We start from the raw sequence: 19,523 nt of genomic DNA on the forward strand, positions 1-19,523 counted from the left end.
GGAAGTGAATTTTCTTCTCCCGGACCTGGCCGGTCTTCGGCTTTAACGATCGAGAACTATTTTAACGAACGTATCGAAGGAGAAAACGATGGAGCGCCGATCAACTCGCTCGTTGGACAGCCGGCGACACCCTTTGCTCCCGCTGCACTTGCGAAACGACGCGCGACGCGACTGTCATCCTTGGCGCGCCGACTTTTGTTCATTGTTCGCCGGTCCCGGTCGCGGCGAACACGCGTGCGATTAATTATTCATGCGGGTTCGACGGATTACGCGGTTAATAGCCGCTCGCGCGCGAATTCCCACCTCCCCGGAGCGAGCATGATCGTAAGCCGAGAACCAGGAAGGCAAGCCTCGTTTTCTCTCCTCGACGTTTCCTACTATTTTACACGGTTTGGTTGCGTTTTGACCTGCTTTCCTTGCTGTCCCACGCATCTCACGCTCTTGATATCGAAAGAGAGTCCTCGCGAGTCCCGCTGGAATGAATTCCCACTTTCGATCGGTCGGTCCGGCGATCTCTAGGTGCTTCACAGTGGTCGATTACAATTCGGAATGGGACGAAATTACGAAAAAAGCTTTGTCAATTGAATATACTTGAGTAACGATTTATCATTAACTAGTCGTACTGTCGGCGTAGAAATTATATGTATATAAAGTTATTCCGTTTGAAATTATATATAATTATATATATTTTATTATTATATAATAATATATATTACATTTTATATTATATTAATTATATATATATAATAATAATAATAATAATATAATATATATAATTTCAAACGGAATAACTTTTTTACAATTGGGTCGAGCGATCTAAATTTGTTTAATATGTTAGAAATCTCGGATTTTCTTGCAATTGCCGGCCGAAAGTTATGAAAAACTGCGATTTTATCAATCTTTAATTTGTAGCTCATGACAACGTTAATCGATTTCACATAGAAAAGGTGAAGAACCGTTTTTTATCTTTCTCTGTCATTTCAAGTAATAGTAAAACAAAAAGATAAAGTATTTTAGCCATTGTGCGGTAAACTAGTCCCTCCAACATCACCAAAAATTCAAGTCATGTAGTCCACTTTTAAAAAGGTTATTGCGGTTTAAAAGGTGTCCGAATAATTTTTACACCGATTATGTAATTGATACGTGTCCTTTTGTAATTTGAACTGTTGGAAATCGTTTAAAGTTTGAAATCATCGTCTCATCACGCTCAGTGACGACGTGGAACCATTAATTGACGACGCTGATACCGACTGATTTTTGCCCCACTTTTGTATATTTAATTGACCACTGTGCATCGTTTCTTTGACAATATGAAATAAATTAAGCTTCTCGGCATCATATTTTCGCAGCAAGAAACCTCGTTTCTTTCTCGACGTTGCATGATATTGTACAGTCATTAACTACAGACGTAACAGTAAAGAGAAGATTCATGGTTGAGCATCGAGCATTCGGAGTTCTCATACAGTTATTCGATTGCGGATCTTTACGCAAAATAAATATTTTCTATCGTGCTTATAATAGAGAGTAAAGCATTAAAGTTCATACGTTTGGATTAGATAGTCAATTCCTTCGCCTTTACATCTGACAAGTGCGCGGGTAAAATCCGCAGTCTAATATTTACAATGCCAGAGTACATTGTCTTTCATTTTATTTTACGAATCATGAATATTGCAAATGATCGAATATTTTTGAACGGCTCCGTCCACTCTTGCGACGATCTGAAGTAGATAATGCATTCCTGGAAGCAACAGCTTCTCTGCGTCTTGCACACTTGTTCATAGATATTCCTACTAAATTAAGTTCAATTACTAGCATTAAGTTACTTGTACTAGCATTTTCACTATTCACCCGATACCAAAAACTGCTCCATAAATAAAATCAAACCTGGATCCGTGTACGTGCCATTTTTCGTTACAACTTCGCTTCGGTCTTTACAAAACAATGCAAACCTCGGTGCAGATTCGATAAATTTTCTGTCCTATCTACGATCGGATAAAAAGCGAATGAAAAGAATTGGTGCGCCAATTAAAATTAATTGCCAACGGAGGGTGGAAATTTCGGCCCACGTAAAACGCCGCAGCCCCACATTCGTAACAGATTACAACATTACCGTTGGCTACTCGATCTTTGCAGCCGGCCAATTAAAAATGCAATTTTGCGGTGCAGTCGGCGCAGCGACACTTTCGAGCCGTGTCGAAGTGATTCAACAGTGCCCGACACTGTCACCGACCGGCTAAGTGATTCAGCCCGGCAGGATCCCCTAATTATTCCGCGTAGTGTGATTTCGCATGCTGACAGCACTCGCTCCGCCGGCCGAAACCGACTCGCTCGGTATTCCACTTTCATTCGCTTGTCACGCTACGGGAACATTAGCATCGAGAAGAACCGGGCCCGAAACGAAACGATCCCCGAAACGACCGAACTCGCTGCAACGTGTCTCGAAAATTTCAACGGAATCTTGATCGGCTTGCCGACGACTCGACATCGTCTTCCGGGAATATCGATCGGCGCGATTCGGACCCTATCGACGCCAATGTGATAACAGCAAGTCTGGCCGAAACAATTTACCTAGATTTATTTGCAAATCATGTTAATTGGACGATTAAGTTGCAACGCGCGGTTGACTTCTAGACGACGTGCGAAGCTAGAATTAATCCTCTCGATCGAAGAAGGTAGCAGCAGCTCTCAGGCCCGAGTGGCTGTCCTCGTCGCGCTCCATGTCGGCGGTGACCACTTTGACGACGACCACCTCGATGGTGATCAGCAGGAACAGTACCATGAACGTGGCCATGTTGTATTTCTCCTGGCCCGTGACCACCTTCTCGCCCTCCAGGAACAAGGTGGATATGATGCCCGACACCAACGCCAACATGGTGGCACCGTTTTCACTTTCGATCCCTCGGACCTTCGCCTCATTCACCTCGATATCCTCCTTCTCGAGCGAGCCACGAGGGATACGCGCGCCGCGTCACGGATGGAAAAACGAACGGCAACTTCCGCGGAACAACGTGTAATCCATCACACACCGAGTTAATTAGCCGGTAAAGCTCTCCTTTGCATGCCGGTGGCCGCCCGCTTCCGACACGGACTCTCGAGCCGGGACTGCTCCGATCGACTCTGTCGAAGAGATTCAACAGGTGATCGTCCGAAAACGTGAGGAGTCTTTAAGGGTGGTTCCGTCAAGTTCTTCCGACAGTGGACCGATCGCACGGTAGGATTAACCGGGAGAATTGCTCGATCAGCGGAGTATTTCGAGCGCGAGTTTCCGGAAACTGTTATTTCACCTGCTCGCGGTCACCACGTGGTTGTTCGCGCGAGAGCTCCTTTTCTCGTGACGCCGTCTGTTTATTAGCTCGACCTCGTTCGCATCCGCTTCTGCCGATTCAGAAGTCAACTAGCCAGTTGACATTTCAGACGGATTATTTTTCCACGCGCGGATCCTTTCTCCTCTAATCTGCCGTCTCCGTGTTATTTATCGGCGGCTGCGCGTCACTTTTTCACGTTTGTCTTTCGCCGGAGGTTCGCAGTTCTGTGTCTGGCAATTAGATACCGAAAGCTTGATTGGGGCCGCTGGAGGAAATTAGAGCCCGCTGAGAAGGCGAGCTGCAGATTGTTCGGTGGTCATCGACGCGGACCTCGGCTGGATCACTGTAATCCTGCTGCTCCGCTGCTGGATCCCGAATGCGGTTTTATTTCTCTATTTCCTCGTGCTTCTTGCTCCGCCTCGCCTCGCTTTGATCTGCGTTTGCACGCGAGTAGCGGAAAAAAATAGACCGCGATGCGATCAAAGAGATCCGATTTTATACCGTGGTTCCAGCTGCGACGTCGCGAGATAAATCCGCAGGCTCGATTGATATTATTATTATTATTCGCCTGGCAGCTGAGTTAACATTCCTCGTGCATCCGGAGCTCCAGCGAGGTATAAATGACTCCGATGACATCAACGCCTGCATTCGTGTCTGACTAAGGCGACTTTCCAAGGTTTTCCCATTGAAAACCGAACAGTTTTACAGTCCTATCAAGATTCTCGAAGGATTCGCAGTTTTGTTCGAGAAAACCGTCCAGACATATCCGATCCGAATACTATCGAGTACCTTCCCGATGTGTTCAACTTTTCACGAAACTGTTCAAATCACTCGCACGAAATTCTTTGGCGAATCCAGGCACGGTTCAACACTTTCCAAGAGTTCCAAAGAGCTCTCAAAAGGGGCTCCAACACAATTCTTCGAATCGAGCTGAACAAACTATTATATCCTTGCCTCAGGATCCGCCGAAACACTTTCTACAAGTTCCAAGAAGTCTTCAACAATATACAGTCACGGTTATTCTTCAAAACGGCCACCGAGCGTCGTACTTCTCTCAAGATTCTCCGAAACACTGACCAGAGATCTTCTCAAAAGATCACGAATCCAAACAGCCACATCGCCGGTGTCGCTTCTTCGATGAAAATCGCGAAAGACGGAAAGTATTGCTCACAGGATTGTCTGGAAGAGCCGCAGGAATCTCCTCGAAGGATGCAAGGATGCGGCCGAGTTAGATAAATCGTCGAGCTTGTAAGCGTGCAACCGAGAGCCAAAACCGTGTCGGAAGAATCGCTGGTCCCTCTACAATGGTCTGTCGTGGACCATTTTCGTGGACACCGTGCCGCGTTGCCGGTGCTCGTTCCTTTGTGTCGGGCTGCCGGTTTGAAAGTGACAGTGGACTGGTTGCGGGGAAACTCGGCGTTATGCACACGAGCCTTCTCCGATGGTAGGAGATTTCTGGCCAGGCCATAGCCGCAGCCACAGCCATTTCCCCGGGGCGCCAGGTTGAGCACCGCTGCTTCACCAATTAATGTGTACTTTCACTGGATTTCGACCGTTGTGCCGTTTTGCGGACGCGACGCCGCCGGCGCGCCGCACCGCGCCGCGCCGCGCCGCGGCCGCGGCCGGCTATCGACGCCACGGCAACAGCAAAAAGGAGTAGAAAGAAACGCGCAGACGGCAGCGGAGGCGAGAGACCCTGCTATTCGAGATTGACGAAATCGTCGACGGGCCCGCGATCGTTGTTATAGGTCGAAATCGAAAACCGAGCGACGTGACGTAACTTCGAAAGCGATTGTTACGTGGTCCATCAACCTTTCACGAGACTGCCTATGGTTACCACTTCGCACCGATCCGGTAGCTCTCCAGCCTGTTTCCATCCGAGTCCCATCGAATTTCTGCTGACCAACTTCGATACCCCGCCGTACGGTGTCTGGTTCCCGCTCTCGCAGCGTCTAGATTGGTTATTTTTAACTTTTCTCTTCGATCAAATTTGCTTTTCGTCTTCTTCGACGCCACTTCTGCGAAACAAATTGCTCCAGGATGTTTTGTTTCGAATTTCTCTCGTTGCGTTGAAATTTATTAATTGCTTTAATTATTAATTGCTTGTTGGCGATACGTATGGAACAGTGCTTTTTCGTATAGCGCTTTTGTTACTAAAATGATTAGCATTGCCTCAAGGTGATTCGTTTCGTATTTTCTTTGTTACGATCAAATATTACGTTCCGTAGTGTCCGTTTGCTTGTTGACGTCACTTATGGAACAGTTCTTCATTTATCCATGCATTCGATTTTAAACAATTGTTCTTTTTATAGCACTTCTGTGAGCAGAATTTTGATAATTGCCTCAGAATGAAGTCTTGAATATTTCTTATACGGTTCAAATATTTTGTTATTTAGAGTTCGTTTGCTTGTTCACAACATTAGGAAATAGTTATTATTAATTTATCTATACAACCAGATTAAAGAAGATTTTTTCACAGAACTCCTGTGACCAAAATGTCTAAAATTGTCTCAAGGTTCTTTTTTTCATTTTCCTTGTTCGGTTCACATATTTCGAGTCCGACTGCACGTTGGCGACACGTATGCAATAGTTTTTCTTCGTTTATTCAAATAAACAACTTTTTCGGTAGCGCTGTTGTGAGCGAGAAATGTAGAATTGCCTCGGGGTGATCGATTTTGAATTTTTCTTTTGTGGACAAGTTTGCTAATTGACAACGGGCAAATTTAAAGTAGTTATTTTTATAACACTTTTGTGACTAAAATGCTAAAAATTACTTCAGGATGATTTGATTTGTATATACATATATTGCCTAATATAAATATTTTTTTACGTAGAGCCTGTTCGTCAGAACCGATTGTCTTTATACTCTTTTTATGTCATTTTTATGACCGGAGAGTTAAAAATAACATCAATTTTATTCGATTCGAATATTTACTGACTGATTTAAATATTTTGTCCTTCGATCTCTGCATTTCATCGTCGCCAAGTATACAATGGTAACCTTTGATTTATTTATGCAACAAGAACTTTCATTCTTTTTTCTGTATAGCCTGCGTGAGCGAAACATCAATTCCTGTCTCATTCTTATTCATTTCGAATTTCTGTCGGTCGATTCAAATATTTTGTTCGATACATGTCGCAAATATGACATAACGTTTTTTTAAAACATTTTCGATTTTATATTCAGTTTACGTAATCGCATCATTTAAAACGTTCCGGCTTCAACCCAATACAATTAGAACCTCCTCACATCTGCCGACTTACATAAAGTGGCCACTTTCAATTCAGAATTATCAATAATTGATTTGTCCTCATTCGATTCGGACTTTAATAACGAGATTGTAATGCAACCACTTTCTTAAACCAACTTGCACGACGTACGTATTTTACAATAAAATACGAAGGCAATTCTTGAAACAATCTGAGAAAATCCATTGTCACTTAATCGTTAATGTAATCATAAAAAAAACTGTGAATATTTTTTTGTATATTAAATGAGCCCGTAATTAAAACGAACCAATTATTCAACGTGAACAGGACGTGACCGACTAAAATTTCTCAAAACCATTTCCTGAAACGTTCGCATCAGCTGCCTAGCAATTGTCGTTTCGTCGCTCCAGAAAGATTTACTAGATATATAGCGCGGCCGATAATTTTAGAACCTGTTCACCGATAAGATGATCGATTGTGTCATGCTGCTGATTTCTGCCAAGGCTTTATCATGCGATTAACGTCGCCGTCGGCATAGATGTCACGTAGCGGAGATTGAACGGAAGAAATACCTTTAAAAACGCATTCGATCACGGTCATTAAAGTCGTAAACAAATATAAAAGGTGTCCAGGTTGAAGCAATCCATCGAAATATTTCCCTTACTTTTGCGACAACCGTCCGTGGTTCATTTTGAATGGTTTTACACAGCGGTGTACCATTGAGGAAACAAATTTTTCGTCAAATGATGGTCTATTCAGACTATTGCAGCTCGTAGCGAATGAAAAAATTCATTCGAACATGCTTATAACACGATTTTTACGCGATCATAACTATCAAAAATTTTAAGAAATTATAAAATAATATAAAAGAATTAATTGATGGATAATTTGTTTCGTCCGCAATACACCTCTCTGAAAACTATTCGAAATGAGCCGTGGTTGTCGTATCATTAAAAGCAAGTGATTTGTTTAAGTGATCTTCCTGGACCGGTCTGGACACCCTGTATATGGTCACCTTTTAAAGGGGAATAACTTTCTCAAATTGGACCGAATGATTTAGATTTTTTTTTTAGATGTTAGATGAACCAGATTACTAGGCAAAAATGATTTAAATGATTCATGCTTTTCAACCTGTTTATCCGAGCATATAATGAAAAGTCAAACGATGCACTTTTTAGGCGTCGGTGACATATGCATGTTGAAAATTTCATTGAAATTGATTGACGTACAGACAAGTGACATTGGAGGCATTGAAGGATAACAAAATCGCGAAAGTCGTGAGAAAATGCGATTTTCGTAATCTTTAAGTTGTCTGTGGCGAGCAGCGCCGTCAACCGATTTCGACGAAATTTTCGACACGCATATAAACTACCGATATCTAACAGTTGCATTATCTAAAATTTTCGTTTATGCTCGGATAAGTAAGTTGAGAAACATGATCATGATGAAATTGCAATGTTCGTAAAAATTTGTTTGCGAACGCCTATCATCTCGCAAAATATAAATCGTTCGATGCAATTTTAGAAAAATTATTCCCGTTCGAAACGTGTCCACGTACAAGGTGTTAAAAAAAAAGCACTCGACATTTACGTGGTACATGGAACACGCTGTGCTCAGAAAGAAAGTCTTGGTAAATATAAGTCGAAAGGTTAGCCGTTTCCGAGATATAAACATTTTTTGCTTCCTAGCGTGACGATTGATTAATATAACCGTATGATACTATTAAAATCCACAATAGCCGTTTCACAACTGACTGATTCTCGCCGAGATCTACTCTCGGCAATTGAACGAGGACATTCGGAGCGAGCAAGTATGTCAATCATGATGCTGGCAAACAGAAATCGTTATATCTCGAAGATGATTGATCTTTCCAACTACGTTTAACAAGGCTTTTTTACTCGGCACAGTGTGTTCTATATACCTTATATTGAATGTTTTTCTCTCTTTTTTAACATCCTGTATATCTGTGCACGGCTGTATACCGTAAGATCAAAAACACCGACGGACAGCGAAAATTGTTTGCCGTTCGCTTATGCATATAAAAATATTATTGGCGAGGACGCTCGGTACGTTACCGCGGGACAAAGTATCGCCGACGAAACGTTTGTTTACGAGTCTCATGAAATATTCTCGTGAGATAATTCGCCGTAGGAGGACTTTCGATTCGGTACGTTCGTGTTGAACAGAAGTCAACACACATTACTCAGCGCCCGGAAGGCCTCTCTGCCGCTTAGGAGACAAGCTCGGTCACGTTTCGCGCGCATAAAATTAAAAAGCAATCGGCCGGGAGCCGAAACGTGCAGACTTCTGACCTTTCCGATGCTTCTTAAGGAGGCCTCATTTGCAACTCCGGCAATGCTACCGGCGACATCGCCTAAGTAGGCCCTGGTAGCGCCGCGCCAGAGCACTCCCATAATAGGATTCGAAGCGAGGAAGGTCTATTAATCGCCATGGATTGATCGGTATCTGATATGTACGGCTGAAATCATTTTATCAGACCGTGAGATAATCCCGCCCGAGCCATGAATCGATCGCGAATTATGTGAAATCATGGCACGATTCTCGAGAATTGAATCTGTTGGACAAAATCCTTCGATAAAATGGACACGCATCGAAATAAAATATAATCGATACTATATTTCAAGATCAACTGCAAAATTAAACGTAACGTACACTTTTTACTGGTTCACGTCCTATTTGAAGTTCGCATGATAATATTCCCTGCCGCGTCGTTGCGTTTATTAAAACGTAATTCACGATAGAAATTCAACCAGATACTAAATTATAGAGAGACATTTACGCTTTCATATGATACGTTGCATAATAAATATATGCATAAATGTCTAACGTAAAAAGATCCGAGTATATTAGACCGGAAAATTCCAATTAATTTCGGGACAATCTAAAAAACCGATCCAGCATCCGATGCTATTAAATTTGTTGTTTTACAACCTAACGGCATTTTATTGCTGCTGATGGGTTTACGAATTAGTCCGCGAAAATCTGAGTTTATCGTTCGAACATAAATAACATCGAACGGAAGAAAATGCGATCAGGAAATGAACACGCTTTTTTATGCTTGCATTAATCTCTGCAATGACAGCGTCAATTATCAATAATGACAAAATAACGCAGCGATAAAATGTGTTCCGCGATGTCACGTTCATTTTTATTACAGAAGTTCAAAGGTCAAAGTCAAACTTCGCGGAAAAAAAGAACGGATATTTCGATTGCATATTTTAATTACATTCGTTGAAGAGTGGAGAGACAGATTAATTTCAGGGAAGTGATGCAAAACAAACTCTGAAAATTGGTATACGAGAATCTAATTAGAGCGAGTGGCTTCCGGTTTCGAAAACAACGTGATCGCAGCGAGAACGATTGCGTGCGCCGCGACGGTTTCGTGAGAACACTCCAATTAAGAACCGATCCTTACCAGTAAATAATAATACGTGTCACATTTACGGGGTCCTGTACGCGCGGAAATTGATACGTCTCGCTTTTCATTTCCGCGCGATTTCGCAATTCCGCGTTTCCATTAGCAGCACCGTAAATTCTCGTCCCCGCCGGCAGACTTTAGCGTTTGCTTGACCTCGGTGTCCCGGATTCTCGCGGTTTCCACGGGCGGCCTTCTATTTGAACTGTTATCAGAGCAACCGGCCTGTAAAAAACACACCGCTTTAACTTACGAAGCCCTGTGCTCTGCTTTAAAGCCCCGGCGAACCTAATTCTTCCGTGGAATTGTCGCGGGATTTTCATTACTCGCGCGGATAATATACGACGCCCGCGATGATGTTGGGTTTTCATGTCCACAGCCTCTTGTAATGACAAAAAAAAGAAAATATAAACCTCTTATATTATAAAAATGTTATTAAAATTTTTATTGGAATATATATGAACAAACCGAATTTCACACACTAGAATGTTTAGGATGCGAAAGAGTTAAAATACCATTCACTATGATAAATTTTATCTTTTTAGTTTCAGTGTAATTAATCAAATTACTTGGTTTCTTTTTTTTTAATTTTCAGGGCTAATTTTCTGCACTTAAGGTCAGAAGAATAGAATTTTATTTCGCTCTAAAAGAACGAAATAACAATCATACTCGTTACATACATAGAATCCGACTCGATAGAGTACGACAAGAAGATAACACAGCTCGAAAATTCTAAATAATTTCTAGATAATTGGTTCTCGAACATCTGTTGTATTTTTACAGATTTTGCTGTTGGAAAATCCTTTCTTGATTATTAATCAAAAATTGTTTCGTTTAACACTCGTTCGGCGGATCTTTTTGGACATAAATATAACTGGATGCATGTTTCGGGTCATTTGTTATTTTATTTATTATTTTTTTAAATATATTTAACATATTGGTAAAAATGATTTCGAATTAAAATTGAAAATTTAGTTTAATTGCAGAAAATTAAATACAGTATAGATTCCTTTATCCGAACATTTATTTTCACAATATTCTGACATCCAACTGTTCTATTATCTATATAATCAACGTATTATTTAGATACATTATCGCCTAGTAGAGATCTTGAATAACATTTTTAGATAACAGAATGTTTTGTTATCAGGATGTTACAAAAATAAATCTTCGGATAATAGAGTCTCTACAGTACTCAAATAACAACATTTATACTCGGTGTTCAAACGGACTCGAGCTGACCGAGTGTTGACTTACAGAAAAGTAAAATTCAAGAAGACTAATTGGTATAATTCTGATTCAAAGCAGACATTTACTATAGTATTGCTAAAGAACCTTGACTGTAGATCATTATGGAAATTTTTATTTTCACAGTTCATCGTGTAAAAGATGAAGAAAAATTTTCTTTCAACAATCAGTTCCATTGTGATTGGGAATGAATAAAGAATGTTAATTTACACGTTTTCCAGTGCATTTGCATATACCGTAAATGCATTTTATTTAATGATTGTATGAGTTGTCGTAAATGAACATTTGATAAACAAATGTGCTTGTAAAATAGTAAGCATGAGTTTTTTTGTAACAAGCATATTCGATGCATGAATTCGTTTGTAAATGAATATCGATACACGAACTTGTTTGCAAATGAATACCGACGCGCGAGTTGCTTTTTTAAATGAATATTAACGCACGAATTTATTTGTGACCGAATAGTTGTTTCCCCGAAACTATTTATTTCCTTGGAACACAAATAATAGCATTAGCAGCGTGAACTTTAACAGCCTGACGCGTGCACGTCCATCAGCCTGATCCAATATTTTGTTCGCGAATTAATCTCGCAGTGCTTCTGCCGCCCGAAGTTACCCGTTCGTTTGCGAATCTCATAATCAAGGTGTTCGTTTAACATCATCGGCGACTGCGGCGACGGGTTCCCCGTTCAACCTGCCGTCGACGTTTCACAAGTCCACGTGCTGAAGTAATCCAGTTACATAACGGTCGTGTAATTTCTCTCTCTCTTTCTTTCTTTCTTGTTGTTCCTCGCTTACATAATAAACACATTCGCGTATCGAAAGCGGCCAGTCGTCCGCGTTAGATGCCAACGAATTGGCCTAATCGAGACTCATAACGCTTTCTACGATTTATTCGACTGTCGGTAATCTTCGTTTTATGGCGTCCCAAAAATCGGGGATCCGCAATCCTCGTTTGAAGAGCCGAATCTCTGAATGGAAAAATTGTTAACCTTCGGGCTGCGACTTTCGAACACCGTCTCGACAGACATTGTACATGTTTCAAGGAAGCATTTGGTTTCGGTCAACTTTGACATTTCTCTTTCACAAAACTGGCGTTTTTGTCAATTGAACTTCCAACATACGGTCCAGCTTTTAAATTGAACACGCCAAATGCAAAAAGGACTTTTATCATTTTATGGCAAACCTATAGGCTCATTTACGACTGTGTGAAATCAGTTTTTCATCCAGCAAATTACTACCGATAAAGCAGACAAGTGGTTGCGAAAGTAATCGTAAAGCAAGGCACAACAACGTTTTAGTCCTACATGAAAATTTGCGAAATGCAGGACAACGATTAGATAAATAAATGCTTAACGACGTTTCTACCTCAGTTTTCTACCTCTAAGCAATAAATCTTCTGGTCGTTCGAAAAACTTCTTCCCGACTTTCACAAAATCATCTGTTAATATGAGAATTTGCATTCAGATCCGCGAACCGAGAGCCACAGCAGTAAAAGTGAATTTACAGGATGGAAATATATTCTTAGAAAATTCTTCACGCGTAACCGTCGTCCCGTCTCCGTTTCACGCTGACGACAAATGTTGACCAGATAACACGAAATTGCCACACGTGTTTCCAATTTATCGTGTTTCCCTGCGTGGGCGTTTTTGTCCACGGAATTAGTACGCTAATCGAACAATTACCCGCAATTCATCGGATAGTACGCAACGGAAGATCGATGGGTCGCAATGTTTGCGCTGCTTCGGTCAACTCGATGTTGATTGATGGATCATTAGTCCCCCTTCGCGTGCGCATTAGACGCCGAAAATAGTACGGCGGAGGTTGAATTCGCTCATGAAAAAAGTTTCGCGACGATGGAGGTTCGATTCGTTAGCGGAACTCCGCCGTACGGTAATTGGGCTCGTGGAATCGTGATTAAAAGCATACGGAGTCCTCTCTCGATTCGATGTGTGAATCACTGTTAACCCTCTATGGGCCCATGTAACTTTCAAGTCACAAACTAATATATCCACATTTTACCAAATAGTTTTAGTCTTTTTTCACAAGATGATGTATACGTCTTGATTATATAATGCCTCTGAAATAACCAATAACAAGATTGACGACGGTTGGCAGCACCGTCAACCTAAAATGTCGAAATAAATACCTTGCAAGTTGTTTGCAGATAGAAACCAAAGGGACCATCTTGTGCAATTGAGATTATTTGTGCTTTTGTCGGTGTTTACTAAATAAAGAAAAGCGTATATAATAGCTCTGAGTTCGTATGTCAATAACAATTTATTTATTTGCTTTTTAATAATCATTTTGTTACTATTTGTATATGATACAGTTTTGTAAATTTCAGGTTACATTGGGATATTGTGGTAGATTCGAGTGTATTTGGGATAATAGTTGTGCTTTCTCCTATTTTCAAATTTATATATCAAATACCCAAAATATGGATACAAAATCGTGTAAAAATAAAAGAGGAATTAGAAATAGACGCATTAGCGGTAACAGATCCGAAGATTTTTCATTAGATTCTGAGTCCGATGAAGATCGTCCAGTAGCATTTACCAGACGACGCATAAATATTATTGACAGTGACGATGAATTTAGTACCGAATTATCATCGGATGAGGAAAATTCAGGACCACAAAAAACTATTCGGCAACCAGTTCCAAATGCAACGTACATCAATGTTTAACGCCAAATTCAAACTGTTTTATGGAATTTCACGCTTAAGCATTTATGCACAGAAGTGGAAACATTGTAAGCCGTTGTTACTTCAAAGTTACAAATCGAATTAATTATAATAAAGTTGTTTAAACTGTTAAATATATTTTTAATTAGTATACATAGGTTTATAATAATAAATTTTCCGTTGCATAAATTTTTTTATATTTAAGAAAAAAATTTGTTTCTAGAATTAATAGATTCGTATAGGCACATATTTTAACGTCTTGATGGACCATTCTCTTTACAGTTTCAATCACCAGGACCATTCTCTTTACAGTTTACAATCATTTCTTAGATGAAACAATAATTTTGTTCGATTTAAAAGAATCGAATCACATTCATTCTTAACCTCTTGAACTATGAGTCAGACTCGTGATGAAGATAAATGATCTACTAAATCTGAATGTTATAGGCGACACGTATTGAATGGGTCATTGTCATTATCTCAAAAATTATCGATCTTTTTATAATATAATAATAAAATAAATATATAAATATATATAATTTAATAATACAATTTTTAACTTAACAACTTAACTTCAATAAAATTTTTATAATTAATTAATTATTATAATAACATTTTCTTCGAGAATGTTCACATACAGCATCGAATAGTGTTCTTTTTATTATAGTTGAACAAGTTAAAGTTTCAATGTTGTTATTTATGAATGGGTCACAAAGAATATTTATGAATAGGACGCGAATAGATCGTGCAATAAATAATAACGAGAATATTAGAAACATATTAGAAATATCTTCGAAGATGATTTAATTAAGATACAGAATAATAATAAATGAACTCTTTACTTTTTAAATAAAAGCACAGATTTGTTAAATATTACAGAATCTGGATCAGATAGGACAACTGATTATCAAACGTAAATCTAATGCAAGAAAAGAAAGAAAAGGTGATGACAGATATCAAATTTGTAAGAAAAAAAATTTACTAAACAATGCAGACCGGTGTCAGTGCAATAGTGTCAGTGTCTGTAATAAATGGGTAAATGAAACATGCGGCATAAAAGATGCTCCAAAGTTTTTTTGTTTGTTATACCATTAATTTTTCGGATATGTGTTAAGATCATTTTATCCAGAAATGGTTGTTGATTTTGTTCAGCTTCTCTCTCTCTCTCTCTCTCTCTTTCTCTATTGATAGGTTTATTTCTTGTCATAAAATACTAAAATTCTGATATTAACCAAAGACGCAAAGAAAGATTTATGTAATTTAAGATCATTATATAATATATTACATGTATTTACAATCAATAAGAAAACAGTATGATTAATACCAAGATTTCTTTATTTTGTTACACTGTCCTATTCGCGAATATGCTTGTCCCATTCAATACAACAAATTCATGAATCGGGCAAAATGCACTTGCTAAAAGAATTAAAAATAAGTGAAACTCATTGGCATTATGCATTCTTATAATAAAAAAAACTGATCTTTCGAACGTTTCAAACTAGAATTAGACAGATCGTTTGATTTTTTTTGTTATCCTGTCCTACGCAAAAGAATTTGATTCTTCTGTCATTTGTTTCATCTAAATCGAAAGAAAATTTGATTTCTCTCTTATCAAACTTCAGAAATGAAAGTAAATGAATACAAGAAACAAAAATTCAAAAGGCACATGTTATTATTTTTGTGGAAAATAAAAATTGTCTTCACCACAATTGCAATAGCAGCCAGTTAACATTACTTCGTCCGAGTTTTAACGAATTTCAACGAGTCGAACATAATACTCTTAAAAATGTTTGTTCAACCCTTCCAACGTTTTAAATTCCATTTACTCGTTATCATGATTAGGGGACAAGTGGCACAGACACGTTAATCGTCTCTTCGTCCGAAATCCGCAGTCAACTTCCACTTTCGTCCAATTTCATATTGACCGCAGACAGCTGCGATCGCGGTCGGTTCACGCAATCGACACAAACATTCATCGTCGGTCGGCGAGCATAATTGCATCGGACAAGAAACGTGCGAGAGCTGAGCAACCCAGTGAACCCTGTGTCCACCGTATCTTCGACGGCGGAGCAATTAACATTCTCGGCTCGGTGAACCGATGAAACTGCGAACACGCTGAGTTTAGAGCACCTCGGGCTCGGTCCCGATTCGCTCAGTCTCACCATGGCCGATCCCTCGGTATCGCAGAAAACCGTTAACCTCGATCTTCTTGCGATCGATAGAAAGTACGGGCGCGTTCGCGGCCGGAGTCGCGGCTCGATCGATCGTTCGAGTGCCCGTTGCCGTTTCCGGCGGGCGGATCGTCTCGAAAACGGTTTCATCTATTTTATTTAATCGCACGTTCCTCCGCATAAAAAGTTACCCATTTTTACCCTTTAGGTACCCTTTAGGTATAGAATTTTATTTCGCTCTAAAAGAACGAAATAACAATTATACTCGTTACATACATAGAATCAGACTCGATAGAGTACGACAAGAAGATAACATAGCTCGAAGATTCTAAATAATTTCTAGATAATTGATTCTCGAACATCTGTTGTATTTTTACAGATCTTGCTGTTGGAAAATCCTTTCTTGATTATTAATCAAAAATTGTTTCGTTTAACACACTCGTTCGGCGAATCTCTTTGGACATAAATATAACTGGATGTATGTTTCGGGTCATTTGTTATTTTATTTATTATTTTTGTAGATATATTTAACATATTGGTAAAAATGATTTAGAATTAAAATTGAAAATCTAAATTAATTGCAAAAAACTAAATACAGTATAGATTCCTTTATCCAAACATTTATTTTCACAATATTCTGACATCCAACTGTTCTATTATCTAATCAATGTATTATTTAGATAGATTATCGCCTCTAGTTCATTTTGGAAAACGTCTTTCTTTGGTAATTACTTGGGTAATTAAAGTTGAGTCGCGATTCAAAGAAAGACGCAGGTGAAGAAATTCGATAAAACGTCATTTATTTTCTAATTCCAACCAAAAACGTAATGTTCGCATATATTTTTTTACATATTCTATGATAATAATAATAGAATAACCTCAAAAGAAATTCTAGTTGTTTGGTTCACATTTTTAAACCAGTTATCTAATTTTAAAAGATGTTACGAATATTTGTGTGCGATTAGTAGGCTGCGGATTTGATGCAATTCTGCCAAAAATTAGTAGATCAAACACGAAACAGTAAAAACATTTAAAGGACGTCAGCAATATTGCTGCATTAGTTGCAATTCAATGAAATCGTTAAAAGAAGGAAGAACTGTAGCTTCTGCATCCTGCAGTTAATATAAATAATTTTTATTTTGTATACAAATCCGCTGTTTAGCGATGCGACATAATTTGTTGATTTACGCTGTTATTAGAGATGATCAAATTCGTTGGAGAAATTTGGTAACTGCCTGAAATCTAACGCAATGAATGATCGTTCTAACGTCGCACATATGGCAACGACAGTCTTCTGATCTTTTATAACCATTTCAACCGCCAATAAGTTATATAAAATCTGAAAAGCTCGACGCTATGAAATTGCTAGTAAGTACCGGTCTCCTTGTAGTTCCGCAAACGAAGTAAACTGTCGCAGATAAAGCTGTCGAGTTGGAATGAGACCAGTTATATTTGGACGCCATAAAAGTAACCGTTTTAGAATATCAAAATGCAGGTTCAGTTTTCACTGCATGCGAGTAGATGCGTTCGCGTTCGCGACGTAATTGTTCAATCCACGTGCGAAATAATTCTCCGGGCTGTCTCGCATGTGACTGTCCCTTTTTTCAAATGGATGCTCTTAATTTTGATCGCGGAGAAGCGGTTTCCAGACCACCGAGCACCGCCCCGGGCCCTGTTCTTACCGTTTCTCGCGCTTTCTCCGACACAGGATGGTCCGCAGCAGGAAAATTTTGATCAACCGCCTCGTCTCGCCCGATTTCATGAAGCACTCGGGATCCTTCCTTTGATCCAGCTAACCACCGACCATCCAGAACGCGAACTTCGCGATCCGAATCACCACCGATATATAGATCTTAACGAACAACACTGATTCAGGCTCTCTCGACGATCACTGTTGCCAATTTATTTAACACGTTCGCTATCGGTGTCGCGTATGTGTAACCGCCACTATTTCGTATTCTGCGTAAAGAAAGTTACAAGCATCTTAATCATGTTTTATGGAGCTATTATTTCGCGTTTCATGCATCGGCCTATTCAAGAACCACACAATCTAAGTAATCTACGGTATGAGACGTATAACTAGAAAAGTTGCAGTTCTACGTAGCGATTACTAGACTATTTACACGCTTGTATCAGAAGTATGAAACGCGAGACAGTACTAAGTAGCATTATTTGTACTTCCGTGTCGAACAAATAAAATCATTTTCTATACAGATCCGACTATAGTGCCAGCTATGCATGACCGATAGCCGACGCGTTAGCGAAATATCGAATCCACAACAACTGTTACCAAACCAACGGCGGCCGCGTCAAACGACACCAGAACTCTCCTGTACATCGATTCCGTGGATTTTTCCAAGCGGCGAATCAAGCCTCGCAAATCACAGACACCGTTGTCCGATCGATTTGCAGGCTTTTTGCGAGCAAACAAAAAAAAGAACCGCACTCTAACGGCAACAGATGTGGCAGAACAGAACGGCCGACTGACTATCCGCGACACGTAGCATCTCAACAATGAGGCAGCTGTTGTTCGGCTCCCCGTACGGTTCCTCCTCTGCTTCCGGTCCCCCTACATGCCGCGCCGGTCGAACCTATTGTTTAATATGGTTTGATACGTCGGCCATTGTGTAACGACGTTTTACCATTAACGACACCCGTTTCGCGGCACTCGCCTACCAGTGATCCTACGACACGTTTTCTCGCCTCGTGTTCTTTCCTTTGCTACCACCCTTCTCCCCTCCCTTACCTTGCTCGTCCTCTCGGTCGATGATACCGTCGAGACACGCATCGCTAATCGGTCGACAGCTCATGCGAGCTTCCGGTCCTCCTCCGGATTTACGAACCGATACTGACCTCACGTGCGCGCCGAGGTTACACGTGGACGCACCTGTCTGCGGCCGCGCCACGTTCGGACACAGGTAAGGCGCAGGTTTCAACTGCCGTGCACTCTGCTTTAATTTTTGCGCATCTATTAATTATCGATCTTTGTGCCCTAAAGTTGTTCGCACCCTTGTGTAAACGATTTCTTATTATTTAATTGGCTGTTGCGCTATTTATGCACCTCGCGTTTATCGTTGTATGCTTGATCGTTGATTTCCTTTTCAATTCTCTGATCTTTCTGCTCTAATGTTTTCTCGCCAGTTCTAAAAGTACATTGTTATTTCTTAATTGGGTCATTTGCGCGCTTCGCTTCGGCCTCCGTATGTTTGATTATTGCTGTTTTTTTTTTTAATTTTCCGACCTGTCCGTTCTATGGCTTTCTCAGTAATTTAACCTTATCGTAATAACAACCTTGACATAACCATTGACACGGTTGACGATCGATTTACGTTTGCAAGGAATTCTTTTAGTATTTCCGTCAAAGTTTTCCATCAGACGTTTATAAATAACTTTTAACAAGGATGGTAGACAGTTTGCCGATCATTGCACCATCGAGAGGAATTTTCTATACGAAGGAATGATTTTCCG

At 40.0% G+C, this 19,523-nt stretch overlaps 1 protein-coding gene across 7 annotated transcripts in view; it reads right to left on the reverse strand.

The window, feature by feature from the left end:
* The window catches only part of LOC117227324 (uncharacterized), a 106,987-nt gene that overhangs the window by 66,106 nt on the left and 21,358 nt on the right, over positions 1 to 19,523 (reverse strand). The window contains exons 1-2 of one of the 7 annotated variants that reach the window (XM_076527402.1): positions 18,346 to 18,554; positions 17,738 to 17,907 (exon numbers count right to left, since the gene is read on the reverse strand). The exons of 4 other annotated variants lie outside the window; for them this stretch is intronic. In XM_076527402.1, coding sequence (XP_076383517.1) covers positions 17,738 to 17,817 — 80 coding nt within the window. In that variant the 5' untranslated portion in view covers positions 17,818 to 17,907; positions 18,346 to 18,554. Of the gene's footprint in view, positions 1 to 17,737; positions 18,555 to 19,523 lie in introns of those variants that run through there. 2 more of the 7 variants (XM_076527401.1, XM_033482450.2) reach the window with 2 other exon arrangements.

Source organism: Megalopta genalis, unplaced genomic scaffold (genome assembly GCF_051020955.1).
Source record: "Megalopta genalis isolate 19385.01 unplaced genomic scaffold, iyMegGena1_principal scaffold0020, whole genome shotgun sequence".
Taxonomy (NCBI): domain Eukaryota; kingdom Metazoa; phylum Arthropoda; class Insecta; order Hymenoptera; family Halictidae; genus Megalopta; species Megalopta genalis.